General features: G+C 42.2%; 1 protein-coding gene across 1 annotated transcript; it reads right to left on the reverse strand.

Annotated features, from left to right (window-relative positions):
- Positions 1–379: 379 nt before the first annotated feature.
- On the reverse strand, positions 380–27,857 carry SYCP2L (synaptonemal complex protein 2 like). Its single transcript, XM_068397153.1, has 32 exons — positions 27,822–27,857; positions 26,486–26,510; positions 25,400–25,485; positions 25,177–25,265; positions 25,043–25,077; positions 24,213–24,355; positions 23,719–23,771; positions 23,319–23,364; positions 22,442–22,534; positions 22,292–22,352; positions 21,884–22,032; positions 20,950–21,010; positions 17,993–18,105; positions 17,407–17,473; positions 17,200–17,245; positions 16,514–16,559; positions 15,435–15,523; positions 13,833–13,881; positions 12,597–12,652; positions 11,936–11,990; positions 11,226–11,382; positions 10,119–10,168; positions 8,901–8,997; positions 8,371–8,462; positions 8,148–8,211; positions 5,850–5,981; positions 4,988–5,112; positions 4,252–4,346; positions 2,690–2,789; positions 2,551–2,609; positions 2,046–2,115; positions 380–436 (listed from the first exon to the last, which is right to left on the reverse strand). The coding sequence occupies exons 1-32, from the start codon at positions 27,855–27,857 to the stop codon at positions 380–382; spliced, it is 2,496 nt and encodes an 831-aa protein (XP_068253254.1).
- Between the last annotated feature and the right edge of the window lie 56 nt (positions 27,858–27,913).

Here is a 27,913-nt window from a genome sequence, read left to right on the forward strand (position 1 = left end):
ACAACATTTTACTTAGAATCAATTATTAAATGCTTTTACATTTGATAAAGGTATTAGCAGAATACTCAAAGAGAGCCAGTATATGCATCAGTTTGGTGGCTAAATCATGATATTTAGTTCATTTTCTATTTCTTTGATATTTAATGGACCCATCCTGCAATTTTGCAGAAAAACTTGATGTTATCAACACAGGGGTCAGAACTGGGCCACTCCGTAGTGTGTATGCTTTTTAAGCAAAAAAAAGTTCAATATTAATGTTATTTTCCTCCTCTTTTTTTTTCTTTCTATTTAAAATGGATTAACATCCTTCACAGTACCGTCTTCTCTATGCTGCATAAGGTGCTCAAATATTAAGAGCTCTAATGAATTCAGGGGTTTGCTAGTCAGAAGGAACAACAAACACGTCGTTTTCTACTGAGTTCATTGGGCGTTCATACTGCAGGGAAGGAAAAAAAAGATAATGAAAAACATTTCAGAAGTTTATACAAGCATATCTCATAAGAAAAGAAACTGTAGAGATCTTAGAAGTGCATTCAGATTCAGCTTTTAATTCTCAAGCACCTACCCTGGAACAAGGTGCTGCAGGATGAGCAGCTCCCACAATAAAATTACTCCTTCCTCAGCCCTGCCCCCCTTTAAAGGTGTCCTTCATCAGGAGCACCTCTTCTAAGGGAAAGACCTGTGTCCCTGAGCAACTCAGCGCTTGTAATGGAAACTTTCCCTCTGGAAAGGCTCAGGATATCAGCTTTAGCAGCTAAGGGAAACAGGCCCTCAGTACTGTAGTGACCACAGTCATGGCTGTCCCTTTTGACACAGGGAGCTTTCTTCAGCTCTGTGCAGTGCAGACACACAGCATCACACATATCATAGTAATCCCCAGTCTTATTACAGGAATGCCAAGCCCCCAAATCCATCAGGTCTGTACATAAAAGCTGGAACGGCAGGAGTAGCAAATATATAGGGTGGACAAGGTGGAAACTAAGCATTGTATCAAAGTTAACAGAGTACTCGGCTTAACCTACAAATCAAAATGAGGGCATAAGTTAGTGATTAGACTCTGAAGAGTTTAAGAACTTAAACAGCATATTTAACTGGGATCCAAGGCAAAATGAATAAATTCATTTTTTAGAAATCAAACTTGGAGGCATCAAGGCTAGATGTTGTCAGACCCAAAAAGCAGATGAGAGAAAGCATGCAAGGTGTTGTTAGGCTGCAGAATTCCTAACCACAGGATGTCACGGATGCACAACTCCAAGAGCAAGCGGGACAAAGTGACAGAAGAGAACTGCATTAAGGGTCACTAACTATGCAGAAATCAGCCTCTGGATGAAGGAATACCCGAGATATGAGCCCAGGAGAAGCATCACTACCTGATGGTCCTTGTCCTTACCTTCTCCCTCAGACAAGCGCTTTTTGATCACTTTGCCTAGTCCCTAGCAAGACAGACACTGCTTTCTCAATGCTTTTCATGCATCAGGACTGGGGGTCCCATGAGGAACCAGCCCCACAGACCAAAGCTTTCCTCTCCCAGGACTTCAGTTTCATCTTTTAACTTCCAACACTTATCAGGTGGGCCACAGATCAGAGTCCACCACCCGTACAGAGCTGCTTGTGTACTGCACTGTCCTGGTTTCATTGGGATTTTGTTTCAGTCTGTGGCCAGCCATGGTGATCAAGGCCCTCAGCAGTTAAACCCAGGGCAGCTGACCCAGGCTGGCCCACAGGTGTATTATATATCATTAAGTTCACTATAAAAGAGAGGGCTTGCTGGGGAGACAGGGGCTCTTTTTCCTCTCCTCTCTTCTAGCCTCCCTCTTTCTCATTCCCAATGATTGCTATTCCTGGAGCAACTTGCTGCTAAGTATAATCTGTGTGTTTTGTATTATCATTTATATTGGTTTCTTTATTAAATCTGTTTAATTTTAACCCATGAGTCTCCCTCCTTTTCCCCATTCCCTTCCTCAGTCAGGGAAGGGACATTGGGCAAGAGAAAAAACTGTTATTGTTTAGCCCTGGGTGTGGGCTAAACGTAGACATGCACATACCATTGTATTCTGGATAGTGTCAGTAAAACTCTTTGCAGTTTCACCCAGGGCCGAGTCAACAGACTGAATTCTGGAAGAAAAGTGAGCTTGGCTAGTTTGTCTGCAAAGTATTAGTACTTACTGATGAAACTCAACATTTACCAATAAAAATGAACCTCAAGATTCCCCCTTTTGCAGCTTTTGGCCCAGCATTTGTACCAACATTATCTTTTATATAGGAAAGGATCGCCTCCTTCCACCATCACTGACCTGTATGTACAGATATGACCAAAAGTATGTGACTGTCCTGCACAACTTCCCATGCAGAGAGTCCCTCATTGCACCCTAGTCCCAATTCAAAACCCCGACGAGGCTGCAAAGGTTCCATCAATGGGCAATGAGTTTAGATGCCATAATGGCTTCAGAATACTTCCCTGTATACCAGTGAGGGTACCGTCAGCCTAACTAGTACCCTCTTTGACCATCGGAGGATTGTGAGCACACAGGACAGCTAGTAGAGACGTACCTTTGCTTTTGCTCGTTGCAGAAAGTACTCAGTTTGAGCAACTGCGTGTTCCAGAAGTCCTAAAAAGACCCCCAAAGAAAACCTCCATTACTTGGGAAGAGGTACCTCCACAGGCTGGCACACAAGAAGCTGTACACACCACTGCATCCTTCTCCATCTTTGCCAAGACTTGAGTTTCCTTCTCAAGATTGGCAAGCTCTTCAACAACAATCTTCTGGAAGGTCTCCAGCTTACTCAGCCTAGCGATGGAGAACAGAAACAAGTTTGACACTTTAATGTGCAGTAGCAGAAGGTAGATGACAACCCCTTCAGCACCTAACCTGCCTTTAGGCAGAAGCAAATGTCCTTGCTGAACTGCATGGGGCAGTTTTGTTCTCAGGTATATCACAGAGCACATGAATAGCTGCACCAGGTCAAATTGAAGAGGAGCTTAGCTAAATAGCCTGTCTCAAATAGCAGCCAATAACAGAGGCCCAGGGCCGGGCATACAGCAGCGTTCCCAGTGCAATACGCACCCTGCATACTCTCCCAGCCTCCAGGGATTTCAGCAGAGATTTCCCAAGCTAAAGACGGCATCTTGGCACAAATAACCTCTGATGGGTTTTCCTACCATGAGTTTGGTATACACATACAGTGTTGCCACCAGATGCCAGTGATTTCTAAACCTCAACCAGCAGCACCCTTATTCACTTGGGTTTGCCACCTTTCCCCTGGCAGTACGATGCCACGCTATCATCTGATGGTGACTTTAGAAACTACCCTTCTGAGGAAGGACAGATTTGGCACAGCTCTGTCCCCACTATCCTGCAGCTCTGGTTGGCTCCAGGTTACTTAGTTAATAGCATCAAAGCATTGCAGCAGCTCACTGCCATCAACTCTTATCTTCTACCCCAAAACGGTCTCTGGTTTTGTTTTTGGAACGCAAACTTCTCAATGTACCTTAATGACAAGCAAATTCTGCTCATAGAGATCCTATTGATACCAGAGATTTTGCACTTTAAAGGCTGTTATTTCATCCTTCGTTTGACCTAAATCCTACAAACTGAATGTGTAGTAGATACGGAGGCTTGATAGACTTACAAACATAGCCTGAGATATATTTTGTTTATAACAACTCCATAACTATAATTGATTTCTTTATTTAGCTCCTACCTGAGAAATTTGACAATCCATAAAGCAAAGTGACCTGCTTAAAGCCCTATCTGGTAAGTGCCTGTAAAGTCCACTAGCTGTCATTTGTTCCATGCACACAGAAACAATCTACAGAAATGGGTCTATAACAGACCCCTTACTTTTCTTCTCCCCCACTTCATTAAGTAAATCAGAGTCTGGCTTCTTTCTTAAAACATGTAGGAAAAAGAAGCTACTAAGTGTAACAAGGGTTTTTAAACAGATTTGTGAACACTAATTATAAGCACAAGACAGTCTAAAGACTGCTTCATCAACTGCTCCTAACTCAAGCTTGCTTTGCATCAATCCATCCACTCTCCCCTTACAGGAAAAGTCTGATAAATCACAGAAGCTATGCTTCTGAAATTCTTCTTACAGAAAAGGAAGACACACACACACAAGCTATTCTGCCTTACAAGCCATCACGAGCACAGCAGCTTACTGTCAGGTTCACTTACGAAGAGGCATTTCTTTTCACATCAAAACATATACAAAGCTGAAGCTGTTTTCGGCCAGCAGCAGACAGCTTACCTGCACTCATGTATCTGCTTCAGCAGGGCGGACACATTCTTCTCCGAAGTCCTCAGGGCGTTCTGCGTGCTAGTCTCCATCCTCTTGTGGTGCAACTAACCACAGGACACACTGTTAAGGATGGGCAATGGCCCAAGCCAAAACCTAGAAGTCTAGTTTGCAAAACCCTTCCCTGGAACGCAAATCCCTCTGCGTGCTGCCTTTCAGCTTAGCAGAAACCATCTTAAGTCAAATTTAAATTGAAGTGAGATGACACATAAGCAGGGTACTACAAATAGGAATTGATTTCATTCAACCACACTAGTTACACCAACAGACCTCTATGTAACCCATGTAACTGCAGGTCAAGGTGATGCTATCCAGCCAAAGAAGCGAACTTCACCTATACTCCAAACACATTTAAATGCACAAAACCAGGTCTTTTTTAGCACCACTTCAGACCAGCATTAATGCAAACTGTGTACATTTTAATCATAACTGATTTGTAAATGCATCTGCCTCCAGCCTTGATTCAAAGACTAGTGCTAAAAATTTAGTGTCAAAGTCTAACATCAACTCAAAAGAAAAAAAAAAATCATGGTTGCACAATACAAAGTGCTGATCCAGTACAAATCTGCTCTAGGGCACGAAATGTAGATGGGATATTTACACCAACTACCCTGGTGATACAAAGGTAATTTCATTTACTACAAAAAAATGCCACGCATGGCGCACACATTAAGAGAGTGCACATTACCGAGAACAACTTCTTTAGTTGGCCAATAAAACTTCCAAATGCAGTAATCACCCCTGAATCACTGAAGTCTTCCTGCAGTACCTTGGAGAAAAATGCATCATCCACACCATCAGCCATTTCCTGACCTAGGAGAAAGTGTATGCCCAATTAGTACCGTGCTGGAGGGATTATTATCCAGTGCTACTGAAGGGTTCATTGTTCACGTGAAGAACGTTTGCTAGTGAGATGGAATTTGAGTCTTGCTCTTCCACAGCTCACAAGCAGTAGGGAAACTGCCTCAGAATGCATTGAGAAGACTTGTTAGAAAGCAGCATGGAAGAAGAGGCACGATACTAACCAAAGAGAGTGCAACATATTTACAGACAATGGGGCAAAAACATAGCACAAGGAAAAAAAAAGTCAGACCACTGTTTTCCTGTCTTCTGCTTACTCATTGCAAGGAAAGCCTAACTTTTCTGTTCCGAGTTAGTAGTATTTTGCAGCTACTTTGTCCATTATCTGCATGCTTTTTTTAGGCTTGTTTGTGGGGGTTTTGTTTGTTTGTTTGTTTTGTTTTTTTTAAAAAAAAAACCTCTGGGCAATCACTATTTAGAAAGACTAGAAAGAGCTGGCATCATTGAGCATCTTCCTGAATGGATTGTGGTTAAAGGAACCCAAATTTCTGTGTTTACACCTCTACATACATGGTATCCAATGGCAGTGCCGCAACACATGCCTTCTGCTACATTTTGACTTTCATAGAAAATACCCTCCATTACACATACCTCTCTTCAAGCTTCCATGTGACTATGATTTCTACCATCAAAAAAATAAACACTGAAAGCAGTTAAACACTTCACCTTAACTGCCAACCTGACTTTACCTGTTTGGATCTCCTCTTCCTTCTCTACTGAATCAAAAAGTTTCCTTGGTTTATAGGAAGCGTCAGAGGACAAATTACTTGTTTCCCAACTGGAAAATTTAGGCTTTTTTATGACAGTGCCGCTTAATATATCTAGAAAGAGAATAGATGTTTCAGAACAGACCTGTTCTTTTGCATAAGGTACATAACAATACCTACCAGCTACTCAAGCAAAAACCACCTCTGGAATTATCAAACCTGCAGAAAAGCAGACAACTTCATTTTAAGGTCTGGCATTGCACTCGCAGGACAGAGCAAGACTTCACCATCAAGTCTCTTCCCTCACAAAAGCAAGCAACTAGACTAGTGCTGTGCAGATATAACTGGAAAGCTACATATCTCCACATCTTAAAGACAACTTTATTTCTTGTCCCACTATTCTAACCAGAAAAAAACTCTTGCCCAGCTTCTTCCCCTTCTCTTTTCCAGCCTAAGCTCACAATCTATTTATGCTCACTTTTTCATGAGCTAATTTTAGCTGCTGCATTTAAAAAAAATGTATAAGTACATAGAAGAGAGAAAAACTATTTACATCCATAACAGCCTTCTTTTCTGCAGCTTCACTAAAATCATAGAATGGTTTGGGTTGGAAGGGACCTTAAAGATCATCTAGTTCCAACTCCCCTGCCATGGGCAGGGACACCTTCCACTAGACCACGTTGCTCAAAACCTCATCCAACCTGGCCTTGAACACTGCCAGGGAGGGGGCATCCACAACTTCTCTAGGCAACCTGGTCCAGTATCTCACCACCCTCATGGGAAAGAATTTATTCCTAGCATCTAATCTAAATCTCCCCTCTTTCAGATTAAAACCATTCCCCCTCGCCCTATCACTACATGCCCTTGTGAAAAGTCCCTCTCTAGCTTTCCTGTAGGCCCCCCCTTCAGGTACTGGAAGGCTGCTATAAGGTCTTCCCAGAGCCTTCTCTTTTCCAGGCTGAACAAGCCCAACTCTCTCAGCCTGTCTTCATAGGAGAGGTGCTCCAGCCCTCTGATCATCTTTGTGGCCCTTCTCCGGCCTCACTCCAACAGGTCCATGTCCTTCTGATGTTGGGGGCCCCAGAGCTAGACACAGTACTCCAGGTAGTGTCTCATGAGAGCAGAGTGAGTGGTAACTCACTAGAGTTGCCATACAATTATTTTAACCCAGGAAAACCCTTAAGAACACAGTGAGGTGGGATGTTTGACCAGCCACCTCTCTGGAGTCTCCCAAGGGAAGGAAGGTGGTGGAGCCCAGGACAAGGGGGACGGTCAGACCATAAAGAGCACACTGAAGTAGTTTTAGGGTTCACAGAGCAAGCGTTCAAATGCAGTCACAGACTACACCTGAAATTTCTGAACACAACCCTACTTCTGCCTTCTCATGGTATCAGCTCTTCTCCAACTGTACAGTAAACAGTGATAAAGTCCTCAGTACTCATCTTCCCCTAAAATTAAGCAGATGTGTTGGTGCAGTGAAGATATATTCTGCAAATGCTGGACAAGTAAGAGACATATCGGGAACACGAACATAGCCAGCTAACGAGAAAGGGAACGCTTTTGTCTGAGACCAAAGCTTCAGGACTTGGTTCATAGTCACAACAAAAACTTTAAGACCGTCTCTCTCAGAACTACATCAGCATCAGGAATACCAGGATGAAGACAGCCCATTGCTGTTCGACTTTCTTGAGGTTTCGTTGTTTCCAATCACAAAGAAATTGTGCTGCAGTTTTGAATTAGTTCACGCAAGTTCTGTTTCATTAAAGAAAGGTCCTTAAATGCCACTTACCTAAAAAACACTACATCAGTAATATAAGTCATCATTTAGCAAATGCTTATAAATGATGTCTATATTCTTAGGTATAAAGGAAGTCAACAACTTTCAGAGATGCTTTTTTTTTTTTAAATGAAGTTGCACTGCACTTTCAAATCATTAAAAATTAGTTTTTAGGCTTCTTTTTTTACTTATTCCACATATTTTCTCCTGGATCACTGGGTTTGTAAGTCTCCAGCTCTTAATAGCTACACTAATAGTTCCCCTGTGATCAAGGACAGGATTTAAGAGTTAGTGATGAACTCGTGAATGGATATAAAAAGCATCTTGCCATAGCCTGTAATGATATACAAAACAGATAAATGGAAGCTATTTCTTATGCAAAAAGTATCCTTCAAGTATCAAAAAAATCTCAGTGCCTACTTGCCTTTGAAAGAAAAGACAACTCTGTCAACACCCCCTTCTACTTTTTAAACAGCTCTTCCATGTTATCGAGACTAACAAACCTGAGTCCTTCCGCTTAAAACTTTCTTCTTCTCTTGATAATTTGCCAGATGCATCAAGAAACTTCTAAGGAGAGAAGGAAAACACAGCTAGAAGGAACCCAGCCTGCACTGGAGATGAGCTGTCAGGGGCTTGTCTAGTTATAAGAAGCAAAGTGACACGATGCACTGATTTTAGATAAATAGCCTGACAGTAGATTAGGAGTTCAAGTGCTGCATACTGCACCTGCGTGGCCTTCTCCTCGTCGCTGGAATGGCCCTTGGCAGGTGCATCAAGTGCTAGCGGATCCCCTTCGAGCTCCTCTGAGTGCGTTTCATCTGTGCGAGAGAGCAGCCAAATGACACAGGCAACAGAGGTTGAATCCTGTATTGACTAGAAACCTCAATTTAATGACATGTGTAGGGGAAAAAAAAAAACCCACCACCCTCTCCTTTTTCTCTTCACACAGGGAACAGACAGTGGCTCAAACACAGTCCAAAGGCTGTTTTATTTCTGGCTACCAGTTAAGTTCGTTCCTTCACCTCTCATTAGCACCAGCTAATGTTCTCCCTTCTCAACGGAATATTTATCTGCAAACAATATCCAGCCCTCATAGCCATCACAAGAAATATCACAGGGCAGAACGCTTATGAAGAAAATATGAAGGAAAAAGGCAAAATTAAAAAAACCCACACACGCACCCAACCCCCAAAAAGCACACACCCACACACATCAAAACAACATTTCTAATGCACTGACGATTAAAAAAGAAATACCAGCAAGATCCACTGTAGGTAAATCATCTCCCTTGGAGCTGGATGTGCTTTTTTTCCTTAGCATCTCCTTTTGAGCTCTTCGCCTTGATGCTGCCTGCTAAAACAAGTGTGTATTTTATTTAAACATTACTACAGAAGTAGGGGTTTGGGTTGGTTTTTGGAGGGAGGGGTTTTTTTGTTTGGTTGTTTTTTTAAACACACTAAGAGCAGAGATACACTTGAAATATGCCTAACATACTAATAGCTCTCTCCAACATCGAAGGAGACCTGTGCCCTGAAATTCAATGTATGTCTAAGTTCTCCCTTTAGTCATTGAAGTTGTACAGTGGATAAAGTTTTTCATAAGGAGAATCAAAGCATTTTAGTCAAGAGAGAAAAGAAAAGGTTTCCAGGGGAAAATAAAAGCTTTTAATGCAACTACCAGTTCTGGAGAGTTTTTTCCCAAGCTTTCTCTATTTATGTGGGGACCTTTCCAAAACATTTGATACACAGCACTTAATAGTTGGGCACTGAAGAAGTCTGGCATTGCTAAACTGTATTTTATTTTGCCTACTGTATGTCTGGTCCACTAATTCCCCATTGGTATAATCCACGGTTAGTCTTCCTAGAGCTATATCTGAAAGTGAAGAAGGACAGTGAATGAACCAGGACTTAGCGTGAGCAAAGGACTTTGAATAAAAGCCCTGAAAATTGCCAGCAAAATGCAGAGGAGAACATGAGCTTTCCCAAGGCACTAGCTAGCAGGACAGGGCAGAGGACAGCATGGGGACACAGCCTAGTAGGACCTAACTGGGATTTCTGCAGGTATTTGGATAGGCAGCTCTAGCTCTTGGCATGCCTCTAGGGCTGAACTCATTCCTGTTGGAGTGACACCTGCATCAGCCAAGGCAGGTGTCACACCAAGCATGCCAATTCCTGCCCAATTTTCCATCTATCACAGGTAAATATTACAGTTTTAGAACAACTTGCTTAGGGCTCAGGTACGGTTGTTTCTACAAAGTTTCACGTGTCTTCCTAAGACCTGTTTCCCCAGTCTCTAGAGTAGACCAACAGAGTAACACTTAGTGTTACTCTGTTTGCAACACTTAATAGCAAAATTTGCCCATCAGAACATTTGAGGAGAAAAATAACACGTTTGTTTAATTCCCACTCATTTATGCATGTTTTGCCTACATAATATTTTTAAATCTGAGGCACCTAAGCACGACACCACCTTACCTTCTTTGTCGGGTAGTCACTGCCACTACTTGCGGAAGACACTGGAAGCACTGCAAGGAGAAAAGCTTACCTGATTACCAACAACGTAATTGCATGCCTTACTCAGTTACTGTTTGCATCACAGCTAAGTAATCCAGTTTTGAGTTTGGTTTTCTAGGCATTTACAAGAGAAAACTTCACAAGACTTGCATTAAGCTTCAAAACCCCTTTCTAACAAAGCTTCTAAATGATGCAAGCATAGGCAACTCACTGCCTCCAGATGCCAAAAAAGGGAGCTTGTCTGATGGTTCCCAAGCCCCAGCTGGGGTGCATGGGCTGGCACTGAAGTGAGAACAACTACTCCCATGGAAATACAGTATAAAGCATAATTTCTCCCTCAACTTCCTTTTGCTTTTTCATCCCTACAGAAACCAACAGCTACCTGAGCAAGGCTTATCCTCCATGAGAGGGACAGAAACAATCCAACTCTTTCAGGGCAGTTTATTTTGTATTTCGAGGTCACAGGAGCCGACACAGCCATGGAGCATGGCCACAGGGGAGGTTTGATGTCGGTCAGGCCTGAGCAGATAATCAGAGATTATCACATTTGATTTTGTAAATCACTCTGAGGACAATTGGCCCATCAGCGTATAAACAGAGGAGGGCACCATGGTCTGCAAACCGTGCATTTTTCAAGGTTTATTCACCATGTCAATTGTATTTCTATAGAGATGGAGTGGAAAGTTGTAGGGAGGAGGTATGGCAGCTCCACAGAGATCTTCCTCCTCTTGCATTCAAGAGCACCAGTGTAGCATCAGCTCAGCACCCATGGGCTCTTCAGCCCCATTACTCAGAGGGCTGCACACAGACATTTAGGTGCCAAATTTCCACGTGAACATTTGAACCCCAGTACGTTCACTGGAGGGAAGGGGATGGGAGCCTTGTTCTTCGAGCACAAGCGTGCACAATGGACCTCCTCCACAGGGCACCCCTCCCTGCAAGCCCCAAGCTCTCCTACTCTGTTTGGGACTCAGCCAAATCCTCCTTCTCAAACCATCATCAGCCGTTTCCTCATCTGCAGTACAGTACATCGTGCATAGCTAAGTGTCAACAGGGGACTAAGCTTACCTTTTAATTTACTTCTCACCCTTGGTTTTTTTCGGGTATAGTCAAGAGATTTTGGCAACGACGGTTTCCGAGAGTCAAGGATCCAGCTTTTTTCACTCTGACCAGTGCTTGTATTTTCATTGTTGCTTTCAGAGAAAAGATGTTTCCTGTAATCAGACTAAAGACACTACTAAGAGTGAGTCCTGCTCAGTCAGCTCCCTCTATCCACCCAGAAGCCCCCCAACCATTCCCCTTCATTTACTACCCAATTATTCCATTTCTTCCTCCCCACAGTGCAACACCTGAAGTATTTCAAGCTGTGAATTCTGCCAAAACAGTTAACTGTCAAACCAGCAGTATAAAAACACCAAGAGGCAGATGCTTGCCCTTTGCCAACATGAGATTTACAGCATCCTCTGTTCTCATGTTCCCCCCCCCGCCCTCCTGCATCCAGATAAAAAGAGTTCTTGCAAGGAGGAAAACCTCAGCATGCCTGAGTTGCAGCCAAGAGCACAGTGAGAAAAAATGAACAGAGACATTCACTCGCTGGTCTGGCAGCCCTGGTGCACCCCAAGCACTGCTTTCCGTAGCAACAAGCGGGCCATTTTGAGGCTCCCAGGCTCACATTCCTCCACCTCCATGCTGGATAAACCTTAAACTTCAGCCTATTTAAGGGTGCAACCAATTTATGCGGGTGGATACACACAGCAGTCAAAGCACACACAACCTACTGGCCTTCTCTCGAGCTTGTTTGATTCCTCATTCTTGTTTCCCGTTTCATAATTCCTGCCAAGTAACCCATAAAGACCCAAGTTAGACTCGCAGATGCTGCAATAGCACATCGCAGCAGCACAGAAGGGGCGCAGCCAAATAGCAAGGGCTCCTTAACAGACCAGCAGGAGGACTGAACTATTAATGCACAGTCATTAGCTAAGTTTTTCTTCTTTGGTTGGTTTCTGATAGTAGTAATCAAGGATACCTGAAATTCAGCACCTTTTAAAAGAAAAAATACGCTACATACTTAGAGGCAGCAAGCCCCTGGCAGCTCGCTGTAACCGGAGGTGGCCAAGGAAAGGCAAAGGGTTGAAGCATTTTTCAAAAATTAAACCAGTAATTTAGGCATATGATCAGGGAAGGAAGACGTTTAAGAGTTAAAGTCTTACTATTGTCGAAGTGGACAGGAGTCATCATTCTCTCTAGTAACTTTCATATACTCAGGTACTGTTTAAATATTAGTATTGATAACATCCACAGATACTGTAGCAGCTAAGCATGGAACTATTTTATTAGAAACATCACACAGCCTTTTTGATCCCAACTTAAAACAGTTTAAGGCAATGAACTCTTCCACAGAACAGAAGATTTATAGATGGTGCATGTATAATGCTGTACCTCTGATTTTGTGAAGAAACTTTCTGGCCAAGAATCTTTCCTTTGGCTTCAGTGACCTAAAACAGAAGCAGGTATTTGTCTTAAAGTTCAATTACGCTGTAAAATAATCTACAAAATTAAAATTTATCAGGACTCAAAAGGGCTAGAGGAAGAATGGATTACGAGTCCAGCATGGAAATTCAACTTTTTAATGGAGCGGGATTTGTTGATTGAAACAGTGTCATAAATTATAATAGAAAAACATTTGTCTTCTTACATGGAGTTACTTTCTCTCTTCCTTACTTTATGAATAACGCCCATTGTAAGCAATAACATCATAAGAAATGTAATTTTAAGCACTAACACTGATAGCAGCAGCGTGCTGTAAGCTCAGCGCACGGTACCTGGACATCCTTTGGACAGGGCTGCCGGGATACCGGGCAGGGTACGATGCTGACACCCAGTGGCAGTAGCAAGGACTGGACTGTGTCCGGTTTATAATGGAACACCCCAAATTTCTGTTAAGTACCCATCACCTCTGAATTAACAGACGGCAATGACAGCACCTGCACCAGGGAAGAGGCTGAAAGCCAAAGGGTTTGTACGGTGGAGCCACCTTGACGGAAGCCATCAGGAGCAAGTTTTCAGCTTCCTGGGAAAACCTGCACTGGTCAAAGTTTCAAAGCAGAGCAATTCATTTTTATTCAATTTTTCTAACAGTCTGCAAACATAAGTCAAGCTGAATTGCCGACAAAAATTTTGCAATGATTGTTAGTGACTTTGCAATGATTGTTAGTGACTTTGCAATGACCAGGGATTCTGAACATGCTAAGCGTGGCTGAAATTGATTTCAGTCTCTTCTGGTTTAGTCTAGGAGTACAAAGTGAAGGGTGCTCAGCAATCTGCTTTCAATATTCAGTAAAATGTAAATAGAAGTTGGCCTTCAATCGCAAATATATCGCACAGCCTCACTCAAGCAACAGCTAAAATTCCTGTTGCGGTTGGTTTTATCATACAGTATCCACCACAAAATTCAAGAAGTGATGAGCGTTCTCCCCAACCCAAAAAAATTTTTACATGTGTAGCACCATAAATACAGGAACCACAGATTCCCAGTTGTCTGTTTTGCTATAACAGCATGTCCATCCTGACTGCATTTCTGCAGTAAGAGATATCCCCTGCCTCAAGTGCACTACTCTGTTAGCTGCTGAGCTGGGACCTTAGCACAGCCCCTAACAGCTTCTGTCTCAACTTTACCTTTTCATGACTTGCAGAGTCAGAGTTCTCAAAGTCATAGATTTCCTTCCTGCAAAACAATATACATATATGGCAGTGACATACAATCGTGAAGAGTCACCCTATAGAACTCCACTAAGAATACGGAGGGGATAGTGTGGTTTGTTTCTGCCCCCCTCTCTACTATGAACTCTGTTATACTGTAAACACTCAGATACATTATATGCCTAAAAATGCTGTTTTTTCAGCTTCTAAAAAAATATACTTTTTTCTTTCCTACTTAGTCTCTATTATTGTCTGTCTTGATTCTCAGTCTTTCAATTGTAAATTTTTAATTTTAAGAGAAATATTCAAAAGATACAAGTTAGCCTATCCTTGTTTATGTAGTGGACAATTTGTTCCCAAATCACCAATAATAGTACATGGTAGGAAGAAACCATGAACAGAAAGATAATTTCAGAAACATTTAAGAAAAAGAAAATTCTCTAATCATTTCTCTATATGCATCTAAATTTCGTTTTCATGTCTTTCAACATTTAAACTTAACTGTACCTTTATTTCTTTCTCTAAATCGTAACTATTTTAAAAATCCTACAATTATTGCTCAATATACAATACCCCCTCCCTTTCTTACTAGTCAAAGAATATGAAGACTGAAAGAACTGAGCTCCTCATTAAAGCTTCCTGAAGGAAAGAAACGCTCATTGTCAGCTGAAGCACTAGAGGGAGCAAAATGACCAAACTAAGGAGTTCTTCACCACCACTAACTTCTACACTGCCGCTGCTCTTTTACAACCGGTATTGGCTGCATCAAGTTATCTGGTCTTAAAACACAGAACTTGTAGTAACAATGAAGTCCTCCATCAAGTTTTCCTATTCTTATCTACAATCAAAAAATTCATCTAAACCACTTCGGGTTTTTTTTAAGCCAAGAGTCAGTAGACTGGAGCAGGACACCCAAGGAAGCCCCAGAACAGCCAGAACCACAGCAGAGATCCTCACATACAGTTCATTTGCTCTCCTGCCCAGCAGCAGACATTAACTTGCACACAACACTTGGCAGAGAGCGCAGGAGGAGGGTGCAACAAGAAAGGTTTCCAGTGCCACAGACCGCATACGGCCCTTAAACCCTTAAATGCTTCTGCCCACGGTGCCACTAGCTTTGAACACGAGCAGACACATGTATGGGTGTGATGGATGGGGATAAACTGAGAAAGAGACCATCCTGAAACTCTAGTGCACGTGACGCCAAAGAACTGGGACAATATCCGAAAAAGCTCAGGTATTCGTGAAAGAAGCTGCCACTGGTAATTCAACTCCCTGGAGGATGGGAGCGTTACAGTTGGGTAAGGAAAAATGAAAAAGCCAACGTGATACAGTATCCCAGAGGTGAGGGCATTTTTGGCAGACTAGAGTTAGCTTCTGAAGCCTTTATCACTTTGGGGACGCAAAGGTTCCCACTGAGACAAGTTATGACCCTTTATAGTCTCCTGCTTGTTTTGCTGTCTGTTCTGTTCAGGCAGGCCACTCCATGGGCACACCCTCCCCTCATCAGTGCTAGAAATGGTCTGAAATCACCTGGTACACCAGTCCCTGCATGGTCTCAGGGCTCGTGGGTCATACCTGTCTTCAGTCCTCTGCTTGGCCAAACTTGTTTTTCTGTTTCTCTTTTCCAGGGTAGCATCCTTCTGAAAAGGAGAGAGTTGCAAGATGTAAAAATCATGATATGCCAAGACATGTTCTTACCCTGCAGCCTGCTAAAAGCAGAGACAAGGTGTGTCAGGAAACTTAATTCTTCCTATCACAACTGTCCAGGTTCAACCGTTTCCTGCAGTTCTTTCCTACCAGAAATTATGGGACTCCCAGAGCTGAAACTAGGGGGCCAAAGGGGTGAGGATACAGAAAGAAATAGTTCAAAAGCTTTGAATTCATTGTGCAGTGGGCAAGCGTTAAATTGTCAGTTAAAAAAAAAAAAAAATCTAAAACTAGTATCTGGAAATGTAAACCCAAGAACAAGTCTAAAATGTGATTTCTTATATAGCCAAGTACCTACCCCAAATTAAAATTATTGCTTTGGGAATTTAATTTCTCTCGTGTAGTGCATAGATTATTGGGTTTATACCTGGACACTTCAATAGAAATTTCCAAGTGCTCGAGTCGTCTAAAGAAACACAACTATATATGGGTCTCAGTTACTTGTTAATTTACCCAGGTTACAAGCTCCTATGCCAAGAGTAGAGAGACAGATCTAGTGTGGGAGGATTGTTAGAGCTCAGATACAAAACTGAATAAACATGTCCGTAGACTTCCAAGACTTGCTTCCCTTCAGGAAGCAAACCTTTGCTCTTGCAGGCCACCTGTAAGTCTTGTGACACGCGAGTTTGTCCCACACAGGGCCAGGCTATTTGCCCACACACACACAAGCACAGCACACCATGCCAGGGGGTATATACACTGAATAAACAGCTGAGCTTGAATTACTTGGTTGGGCCAAACCATAATGAGGTTGGCAGCTGTCGCCTCTGCAGCTCACTCCTGGTACTAAACGGCATGTTACATCAGATATGACACTACATGAGCTCAGGACACCGCTCAAGGGCAGGAGTGGGTCAACCCATCCTAGCTTTCTTCTGCAACTCCACCAGAGCATCTCTTCCCTGTCCCGTGTCTCTTCACTCAAGTAGGCCTCAAGGCAAACATACCTTTGGTGTTGACTCCTCTGTGGGTTCTTCTTCTAGGGGCTTCTCACTGGGGACAAGATAACACATGAGGGAAACACAGTGCTGAGGGGCTGTTCATTTAAAGCCCAGAGAGTCAGTTTGTGAAGTGCTACGCGAAAAAAAAACTTGCACCAATTAGCATCAAAGCAGTGGTTTAAAAGGTGTGTAGGGAAGAAAGCTAATCAATAGCTCTGCAGAAGTCCAGCTCGTTAACTATAAGAAATGCTGTCCTGCAAAGCTCTGGAAAAAAGGTATTACTAATGCCAAGGTGAACTCAAATTCACATTATCTTTCACAAAAGTAATGGTCCTCATTATGAATAGTTACATATCTGGTGAGCTCCAGTTACATAGCTGAAGTTAAACACTCTGTAATACAGCTGTATGCTCATCTTGTATTTGGATTAAATCAACTATGAGAGAGAAAAGTCACACCAAAATAGCAGCCGAGACAGTAACCAAACATCACCATTCTGCAACGCAAAGTGGTGTAATTCTGGGCAGCCAGCCTTGCTAGCCAGGGTGACAAAACAGAATCTTTTTTTCCATTTAATAATGGATGGAATAAACCTCAAAATTACACGCATTAAAATCCCAGAGGAGCGAAAACAAAAAACAAAACCAGAAAAAAAAAAACACCTTGCAACTTTTTGTCTGTGAAACACTCACCTAGGCTTAGCTTTCATCCTTGGAGATGGAGTTTTCGACTGTTTTGCTGAAGGAGACAAGGAAACTACAGCTTCACCCTCTGGAGCTACTATTACACATTATCTGCTTTTGCTGCAAGGCCCACAAAGCAGAGCCTTCACCATGTCACGTGGGTGACACTTAACTGAGTCAGACAAGGAACTGAACGGAGCCATGCCTGACCTGAGCCTTGGTTAGCATCTTCCATGTCAGTCTGCTGGCTCGCTGTAATCACGGTGACAGAGTTAACCATTTTCTGCTTGGAGACATGAAACCATGAACAGAGCATGCAAATGACCCATAAAGAGGTGTGGGGGTTTTTTTAGGAACAGAGATTTTCAGTGCTAGCCTGTGGCAATAGCTGGACGACAGGTTCATCATTAGCCACAGGAAAACATCTTAGGTTGTATGTAAGTGATACTATGAGCTTCTCACCAAGAGCATCCCACCATACTTGGCAGTGTTAGGTTAACAGTTGGACTTAATAATCTTAAAGGTCCTTTCCAACCAAAACAATTTTATGATTCCCTTATAAGAGGGAGTAAAATTTCTTCTTTCTTTTTAAAGCAGTTTTGCCAAAATTGCAGCTCCGGAGACAAGTGTTTGGGCTGACTTCTCACTGATAGAAGATGGAGTTTGAAAACATTGTGGGATTTGGGTACAAACTAGTTTTCTTTGAAAGAAGATTTTAACTACACCTATAAAAAAGCAGACTGGAGGAAGGGGAAAAGGGGGACAAGGACTGTTTCACCATACACCAAACACTTACTGGTACAGCGTCTGTTAACTGTTGGCTCTGCTGAGAGGCTAAGTTGTCTGATAGAGAGTCCATGTTTTCAGAGTTTGAAGGGTCTTTCCTCCCCTGTGAGTTAGTGGACTCGGGTATCACTGCAGAACAGCAATGGGGTGAGGATGTCGTCATGGTAACTGAACACACACACACATATTTCCTTTCCATTCTTACACATGTGCATAAAAGCATAACAGTGCAACTTACTAGGCATACACATCTCAAGATCTCATTTAACAGATGTCTAATGTTTAGCCTGCACCCAGGGCTAAACAATAACAGTTTTTCTCTCACCCAATGTCCCTTCCCCGACTGAGGAAGGGAAGTGAGAAAAGGAGGGAGACTCATGGGTTAAAATTAAACAGATTTAATAAAATAAAGAAACCAACATCAATGGTAATACAAACACACAAAATTATACTTAGCCCACAGAAATGCAGCAAGTTGCTCCAGGGATAGCAATCGTTGAGAATGAGAAAGAGAAAGAGGGAGGAGAGAAGAGAGGAGAGCAAAAAGAGCCCCACCCCTCCCCAGCAAGCCCTCCCTTTTATAGTGAACTTGATTGTTGGTGATACATAATACACCTGTGGACCAGCCTGAGTCAGCTGCCCTGGATTTAACTGCTAAGGGCCTTGATAACCATGGCTGGCCACCAACTGAAAATCTAACAGAAACTTGATTCTATACATTTTATCCCCATGAAACCAGGACAACAGAACAAAACCAAACATCTCCAAATTACCTAGTACCGAATTGCAATACTAAATAAACAGCATCTTGAGCCTACCCCTTCTAAGCACCTCATACTATATGAATATGTATAAGTTTATCATCTTATTGCTACCTTGACTCTTAGCTCTGGAAGACACAGAACAACCCTTTGTGTCTGGCTAAAGCAACAGACTAGCAGGATCTTCCACCATCTGTTTCCCTCCATTGAATCTCCACCAGGCACTGCAAAAGTTGTTTCACTACAGATGAACTACCTTCTGCCCTATGTACTCCTTGATTGCTTCAAGTAGTAGTGCCCACCTCGTACCTCTGCGTATGCTTTATGGAGGACACTGATGAAGGAGCCTCTCCCTCACCTGTACCTCCAGAATCTAGAGGACTTCCATTCTAGCTCATTTTGGGTTGTAACTGGAGGAAAACAGGAAGGACTACTGAAGAAGTTACTGTCTCAGACATCTTAGAGCTGAAAGTAGCTCTTTTGGGTATTCATCTGGAGGAATCTGAAATGCACAGTAACTAAGAAGTAAGAATTTGCTTTTAACATAGGCACAGAAAGAATGCTACCTAACCTAAGGGCTCTTCAAACTTGTGAATAATTTTCTGAGATGGTGGGTGGTAGCAGTAGAAAGAGAGCTGCGAGTTCATTGTCTTAGAAGACCTGGAAAATTCTATTAAGCAAGTTGCACCAAGGAATAATCCACACTAAAAATAATCACTTTAAAAACTGAAGTACAGCCAATTTTGCAGCAAGGACGTATCCCAGCTTTCAAAGGGAAAAGATCACTATACAGAAAAAAGCCACCTCCCAAATAATTTGATACTGAAATCAAGGTGAGGAAACGTTTCCTCTTTAAGACCAATTTCAATCATGTGTGTCTTGCTTTTGTGGTGAAAGCAGCTTTTCCTCAAACTACAGGTCACAGCCTTGGTGGGGATTTACAGAAGAACTTCAGAGCAGAGCAGAGGGAAAGGAAGGAGCTACTTTCTCTTCCCCTTGGACAAGTGCTGGGCTCGGACCTTCCTTTGGGTCAGGCACCCAAGTGGCACACCTGTACTTCAGGCTCTGTATTCCCTCAACACCTGTCATATTTGGAACAAAACTAAACTCAGCCCAATGATCCTGGAAGGAAACATCATGCGGAAGATGTTCATTGGCAGCATGGAAGTGACACCATTTGATCACAGAAAATTCAACGTGCCCAACTCAAAGAAACACAAAGCATTGGCTGTAGGCTGGTGAGAAGGAGGAAATAATGCCTATTCCAGGTCCAGCTAAGAGCCCTTCCTACTGTAAGGCACGCAGCTACGTTCGTAGTTGGGGCACAAACAGAGGCAGCCCTGGGGCATGAGGTATTTATGGCAGCATCTGCGATGCCTCTGCATACGGCAGCAAGTCACCTCCTGCAGAGAGGAGCTGTGCTGCTGCTCATCTCTCTCTACAAACATGGACTCTGGGTGAGCATTTCTGCTCCCTGCACTGTACTTCCACAACAGCCCCTGGCATCTCCAGGGCATCATCCGCTCTGTGGCAGGTAATGGGACTGGATCACCACGTTCTCTATCACATCATGTTGTCAGAAAGAAACAGAAGTCACCTCCCTGCAGGAAGCCTTGGTAGAGGCTGCACCGCCACACACACCCACTGTGCAGAAGAGAACATGTTAAGTGCCAAGGTGCAAGTGCTAACCCACCTGTGTGCTTCCACAGGCACACAAATGCCACTGTCCCCTCCTGCGGGGGATCTCCCACAGGCACCCGCACAGCACAGCCAAAACAGCAACTATGCATGGGGCAAGCAAGGGAGGATAGATGTATGCATCCCACTGCACCGCAGCTGCAGGTGGAGAAACACTACTGCACATTCTTTGCATGTCAGAGGTCTGCCAGCAGCCAAGATGTGCCTTGCCAGGCTCCCTGCCAGCACAGGGATACAGCTTCCGTGAGCTGTTCCCGTGCAATCCCAGTAGCACATGGCCACGGTGCCCCATCCTGACTCCCTGGGTCAGAGGGACTCAGTGTCCACAACAAACACCAGTTACCAAGCTCACAAGATACAAACAGTAGAAAATTGAGCTTGGGGGTTGCTTTTTTGGTTTGGTTTTTTTTTTTTAAAATGTGGTTAACTGCAAGCTGCAGACTGGAAGTGACGATATGCATTTTAAAATGGAACAATTTAAATTTCATGAAATAAAATAAATTTTAAAAATCACCTGCTTCATTCTGCTTGGCTTCCTTCCCAGCATGGACAGATGCCTCTTCAGCCACATTTATCTATTGGTGTGAATTAATCTCACATGAAAAGTGACCTCACAAAAACTAGAGTCTTTATCTAGTAAAGTCAGCTACTTAGTAACAAAACTAACAGTTGTTAATCGCCAGCAACAAATCATTGGCAAATCATTGGATGCTAGTTGAGTTGACCATTTGGAAAGGTCTCGGCTCCTACAAAGATAAATGGCAGCCACTATACTATGGCTATTTACTGTCATGTAAGGTTTTCTCCAAGCCCCATGGGTCTGTGGATGAATCACAAGTATAAAAAATTAACCCCATTACCATTTACCAAAAAAAAAAAAAAAAAATAAAAAAAAAAATCACACACATCCCCCATGTTTTTACATCAGTTTATGAAAAAACTCGAGGTTTTAAAAGTACTCTACTAGAAGTACTATATACAGAGTCAAGCTAAGATTCCTGGCTTTCAGCATCCCTTTTCTCTTCTCCAGGTTCTCTTGCCACAATTTGCTCATCCTGTGCAATGTAACACTTTGAGCTTGTATAACTGCATGTTTATACTTCAAGTTATGCAATTAAATGCCATAGGTTTTATTTCCTACTTCAGAAACTCAGCAGAAGTAATCATATCACACTGAACTGATTAACAAAACAGTATAACCCTCCAGCTTTTAAACCATAAATTTGAGTCCCTTGAAACATCTTTCCTGAAGTCTCTAATCTCTCTTTCAAGTCAAAGCTAAGAACATCTATACAGAGAGTCACAAATCCTCAAGGGGAAGACAGATATATAATAAACAGACATAGTGGTGGGGGGAACCAAAACAAGCCACGCTGAATGTTTTGACCAGTGTATATCAAGTAAAATATAGTTTAGAAAAGAAAAAAACCCTCATACTAAGATCTTACCATCATTTTTTCATCTCCCAGGACTTTTCTAAGTATACTTAAGATTTCAAACTCAGCACTAAAAGATATTTTGATTTTTGTTGCTTCTGTTTTGTTAAGAGTAGCAGGATTCTTCATGTAAATTTTAACAATCTTTTCTCCACCATCCTCTGCGTAAAAAAAAAAAAAAAAAGCAGTTAAATCTGACTCCTCAACATGCTCTGCTTGGGTAGGGAGGGTAAGTTATTGCACTAAATGGGGCCCCCCAGTCCAACAAGCTGAGCTGATGCAAGGTGACCACTGAAGTGCATGACAGGGAGATGGGAAGACACAGGAACTCTCTTCAGTGATGGTGAGATTCTAGGTTGTCTCCCTGTGTCTTGTGGACCCACAGACAAACAGAGGATAACGCTGGTTGCAAAACCTTACCCTTCAGGCGGTAACTGCTGACTTCTTCTTTCAACAGCCTCACAGACTCCCAAAGAGCACCCTTTGAAAACCAAAGCCACCACATCAGAAGGACTGAGCAAGCACCCGCTGCACTAGGCTAAGCCAAGGCCACATGGGCTTTGCTGTTACCTCGTTACTGTCCACGTAGAAAGTCACACTCTGGCTGCCGGTGTTGAAGTCAATCCAGAACTCCTCCAGCTTCTCATCCGATGGCTTCTTCACCTAGGGAAGCACAACAGCAGCGCTGCCATTCCCAGAAAAAAACCCACAACTGCTGTCTCATTCTCAGTTTTCTTCAAAAGAAGAAATTGGAAAAAGTTGTCCTACGTACGTGTGTACACATACCTTACAGAAATAAGAGTTGGGATCAACCTGCGAGTTGCCCGCCTACTGCTCACCCACCCATACCCACAAAGTCAGACGTGGCTCCATATCAGCCAAGGGAAAGGCAATACACAAATGCCTGCATGTTTGTGGCAGAAAAGTGTCTGTGAAAGTTTTCTGTGTTCCTGAGCACTCAAAATAAGCAGAAGCAGTGGAACTGGCTTCCATCAGCTTGGTTTTGATTCAGTATAACTGCCAGGAATGGTGCCACAAATACATTTACTTAAAGACTAGTAAAGCAATCTGAAGGATCTGTAACCATGACTGTGACCTACACGGTCATCAGGCTAATCTTGTTTTCTGGCAGTCTGGGAGCAGCTCTGCCAGAGGAATCAGAGTTGCCCTGTCCTCCTGTTTCCCTTCAGAGATCTCTCTTCTGTCATCACCATGAAGAGAAGTGCTGCCTCTATCATTTGGCTGACACAAAAGCAAAGTCAGCAGCAGTAAGTAGGGAGCTAAGTGACAAACAAGCAAACTTTCCAAGTAGAATAGAAGGTTACAGTCTACACTCCAGAAAATTACGCTCTTTAATGAAAAACAGAGAGGGGAAAAAAACCCACAAAAAGTAACATTTTAGCAGCAGTGACACAGTAGGGAAGGTGTCAGTGTTAAGGACTATTACCTCGTTCATGTCAACGAACACAGATATGCAAGGAAATGAATAGACTCTGGAAGAAAAGCAGACTTCACATGATTCATAAAGTCAGACTCTGATGTTGAATGTAAGATAAAATCATTAAGATTGGTTACTAATCTTGTTGTTCAAACAGGAATTAATAAACTCCTAGAAGTAAATAAAGCCTGGAGAAGCTTAGAGAACACAGTATTTTAGCAGTGATGCATTGTCTTCATGGATTTTACTTTCAAAAGAACCACCATTAAAATGAATAAAATCTCTTTAAGAACTTAATTATCAACATGTGAAGTAAATTTTTTTCAATATATCCCATCAGTCTACAATCCTAGTTTTTCCCCTTTGCAATAACGACTGCACCAGTTTATTCTGTTGGTTCACAACTTACCTCCTTTCATCCCCAAGCCTTTCATTTAGCTGGTTAAGAAATTTTCTGCAGTCCTTCAAGACAAATGACATCTTATTAAAAATCAGGCTACATTTCCTTTGCAAAGAGTTGTTCCATTAGGCTGTGTAACCTCTACTCAAGTTATAAGCTTTTAACTAGTCAGTGTGATGCCAAAGGCCACCGGGGAAGAAACACTCAAGTTGCTACAAATGGTTGGACCCAACTTACGACCAGCAAGCATCCAAACATAAACCACAAAAATTAACTTATTTGTGCTTTTGAAGTAAAATAACTTGGAAATAAGAGCTATTTTAACAATATGCCATTTTATATTTGCCAGATCGAAAAAAAACCCACCATCCACAAATAACTTTGTGTATTTATACAATCAGTTTTGTAGGGACTTCTTACAAGGACATCCTGGCTGAACTCAACCAAAACTAGCCCCTATACAGACTTGTCAAGTATGTTGTTTTCAAAATAAGGACCCTCACCGTCTCAAATTCTCTATCCTTGATCTCTTTGAAAGCTTCAGCAAGATAGTTATCTTCAAACCAGTGGTGAACAAGGTCATCCCTCCATTTTTTTGTCATTAACCTACAAAGTGCTTCTGAAAGGGCAACCTGAAGGTCATAATCTACGTGGTAAACATAAGCACAGGGTAAATATCACCCCCCAAGCATAACAGAGGGTTATACATCGCTACTCTTGCACTTATATACTACACAGCCGTATTCACCAGCTAGCTTCAGCTTCCCCTAGGACTCCGCTCCCCTGGCTCAGTGAGGTCAAGGCGCGGAGCACTGCTAACCACGGCACACACGCATGCATCGGGAATGAGAGTGAAGCCTCCTCACTAACTCACTAGGATTAAGTTACACTTCACATACCACAGTAACACCCTAGAAAGTGTTATTGCTAGCAGAAAAGAAAAAATATTTCATTCAAGAGGCTATAATCCTTGTTAACCGAAGTTTGTCCACATCGTGGCAAAGTAGTTAAAATTTATTTTTTAAAGACTAACAGCCAGCAGACTTTGTAAATACGTACATAAAGCTGATCTAATTGCCTTTCTACATACATCAGTTTAGCTTTCCTTATTAGTTAATACAAATTACTAATACTAACCAGAAAGAACTGATGCATTGTTGCATCTAACAATTTTTGATCAATATTTTCTTAAAGTACCACCTGATTTTCCTCCCCAAAAATCAACTCCTGACAAGGAAATAATTTAAATTATAATTCATCTATAATAAATAATCAGATGAAGTAAAGCCGGAGAACCCCAGCTTCATAAGAATAACCACTAAATACTTCTTACCACCAACCTCCAGTATAGTTTTTGCAAGGTCTTTCCTGAAACAACATAATGCAATGAGTTAAAGTGGAAATAACTAACTCTTGTTTCAGGGAAGACAGCGTTTAGCTACAGGAGCTGAAGGGAAAACCACTTACGTGAGCAAGCACATCTCCTCAGACAGAGGGAATTTCTTTCTCTCCTCCCGTGGGACACTGTCAAGTATAGAGTTCAGGGTCCTCAAAGCCTTTCCCCCCACAGAAGGAGGAGCAGAAAAGGAAAGGGAATAATTCAGTAACATATTTTTCACATTTTGTATCTAATTACACACACTCATGTGCACATGTATCTGTAATTTTCTTCTCCTAGTAGGAGTCTTACCTCCTGCCGCAGAGCGCAGCAAATATTTGCTTCTGTCACTAGATGCCCTAGTTCAGGTAAAAATAAATTCACCAGCTTTTTCTTCCCTAGAAAAATCGTTTGAAAAGTTACAGCTAGCAATGAGCTGGTCTCCATAAAAAAGAGAGTTGAAGTAACTACAGTTTGTTGTGTTGAAGGAATAAAAATATCCCAGCTGTGGATTCATTTTAAAACAAAGCTTCCAACCATCTAATCCTAGAGAGAAAAGGGAACTTCTCTGTAAAAAAAAAAAGCTCCAGATACTTTAACTGCTGACCTGGGTAGCTATTTAAATAGGTACAGAAAGCAGCTACTTACTAACCCCAAGAGATAAATCCATAATACACAGCTTTTCTCAAAGCCAAGAGAGCAAACCACTAGATTATTAACCAGATGCTCCCACTAGAATAAGCTACAAGGACAGATAAGATCAAGTTACCCAGCCCACAATGTAATGCTTCATTTTAACATGACTTCTGAGCCTGGATGTCTAGGCACACAGATACTTGCTCTTTCTGAAAGCACCTGCTCCCCTGCCCTAATGGAAAGCCAGATGCAGCCACCGACAAAATCTTGCCACTGAAACAAATGAGACAGACAGACATCCCTCCGCCTGGTTAGGATGGCTGAAGAAGTTATCACATTATTCTGTGGAGGTGGTCACCCTCAGCAAGGGAATAACACATGAAGCCAGTGGGAACAGATGTGCAAGAGCAGACTGTCTAGCTTCAAGTGCTTTCAGAAGCACCACTTGCTCTAAGTGAAATACTTGATGCTGACCATTTAAACAAGGTACCACAGCTAGATTTGGGTTTTTTTTTCCCCAGCGTATTCAAAATAAGCAAAGAGAAACAGTAAAAGGTTTTGTGCTCTGATGTAAATGTTCATGAAAGTTAACTGGAAGGAAATCAGCAGGAGGATTTAAAGAAATCATTGCAGAGAAGAGAAGGGAGAGGTAGGGAGCGGAAGGGAGACAAGAAAGGGGAAAGAATTTAAGCAGAATTAAGAAGTGTGCTCCCGAGACTGAGATTTAAGATATCAAGGAACAGAAGGAAAAACAATACTGACCTTCATTACTACACTTGCAAATCACCTGATGGAAAAAAGCAAAGAAAGCCTTCGTTAACACACCACAACCCAAGAACAGCAGTACTCAAAGTGCTGAGGTGTTTATGCCCCCACTGTCACACCTTTCAGGGGCTAAAACAACATAAAACATTACTGTACCCACATCAGGAAAAGCAGTGCCACCTGATACAGGTATTTCACATATGGTCACCCCGATCATACAGGTTAGCATCACGCGGGGAGGGTAAAGGGAGCAAAGAACCCACTTCCCTCGGGGATTTCAGCAGCACTCAAGAGTTCAGTGCCCTCAGGTTCCCTGGAAAACCCACATCCTGGCATTGCTTTGTTACTTTTATTGCACATATGGGCCTATGTAAAAACACATTTTACATTTACACACTACAGTACTAGATACCATAACATATGATATCTGAAGAGTGTTAAGTCTCTCAAGGAAAATTAAAAATAAAAATTAAAAAAAAACACACAACAAATAAAACAACACTTCATCCTCCACAGTGGAAGCATATGGAAGAAATGGACCAGGAAGACAAATCAAATTTTAACAAATAAATAATTTATAGAGAATTTCATATAATTTCAATGTCGTTAGAGAAAGAAGAAAATTTTATTTTGCTCAAATACCTTTTATCGAGTCTCCTAAAAAGAATCATAAGTATTCAAATAAATTCTGTTGCACAAAGTGACACAGTTCCAGTAAGCTACAGACAACAAGACTGAGGGAACAGCTTGGGCAAAGCAGCTAAAAGCATTCTTCCTACTGCAAATTTACATCACTGGGCCTCCAATACCTTTAAAGTTATGAATATTTAAAATAGAAACCTAAATGAGAATTGTAAGCAGCTCAGATTATTCTTTAAAAGTAAATCAGCTGTTTCAAGCACTGTAGGAACAAATCACTCGGACCACCTTGGCAAACATGCTTGCACACAAGGTGCAGCTCAGTGTCAGTAACTTGTGCTTTGAAAAGAGTGCTTCAGCACAAAAGCTTTTGTTTACAAAATGCATCAGAACTTCTCGCACATTTTCCTGCAAAAACAAACACTTGGCTTCATGTTAGAAAACACTGCAGCCCTGCAGCACCTTCTCACAGGTGCAAACCTCAGCTTCTCCCAGGTGCAAACCTCAGACTAATGCCAGCCCAGAGCAGGCTCCTGGGCACTGCCCATCCCCACCACCTGAGCTGCATCCCAGGCTCAGTCCTAGGGCACAAGGTCTATGTAATTATTTATTTTTTAACAGAAAGCTGTTTGTGAGCAATGCCTTTCTTATCCAATAAAGGCAACCCTTCTGCCCCTTTAATGTATGTACATACCAATGCAGAGTCAAAGAAGTCTTCAAGAAGTGACATCAAAAATTTGTTCTCGTTTGGGTCGATGAGGACCACAAATGCTCTTGCTCTTTCAA

The sequence above is a fragment of the Nyctibius grandis genome, chromosome 3 (genome assembly GCF_013368605.1).
Source record: "Nyctibius grandis isolate bNycGra1 chromosome 3, bNycGra1.pri, whole genome shotgun sequence".
Taxonomy (NCBI): Eukaryota; Metazoa; Chordata; class Aves; order Nyctibiiformes; family Nyctibiidae; genus Nyctibius; species Nyctibius grandis.

Excerpts from the sequence above, each read along its gene's own strand:
- SYCP2L (XM_068397153.1), bottom strand. The coding sequence starts at position 27,857 with ATGTCACTTCTTGAAGACTTCTTTGACTCTGCATTG. Across the intron at positions 17,246-17,406 it reads CATGGAAGATGCTAACCAAG|CAAAACAGTCGAAAACTCCA; the intron begins GCTCAGGTCAGG and ends TGTCTCCTTCAG. Across the intron at positions 5,982-8,147 it reads TTTTAAGCGGAAGGACTCAG|ATATATTAAGCGGCACTGTC; the intron begins GTTTGTTAGTCT and ends TTCTCTTTCTAG.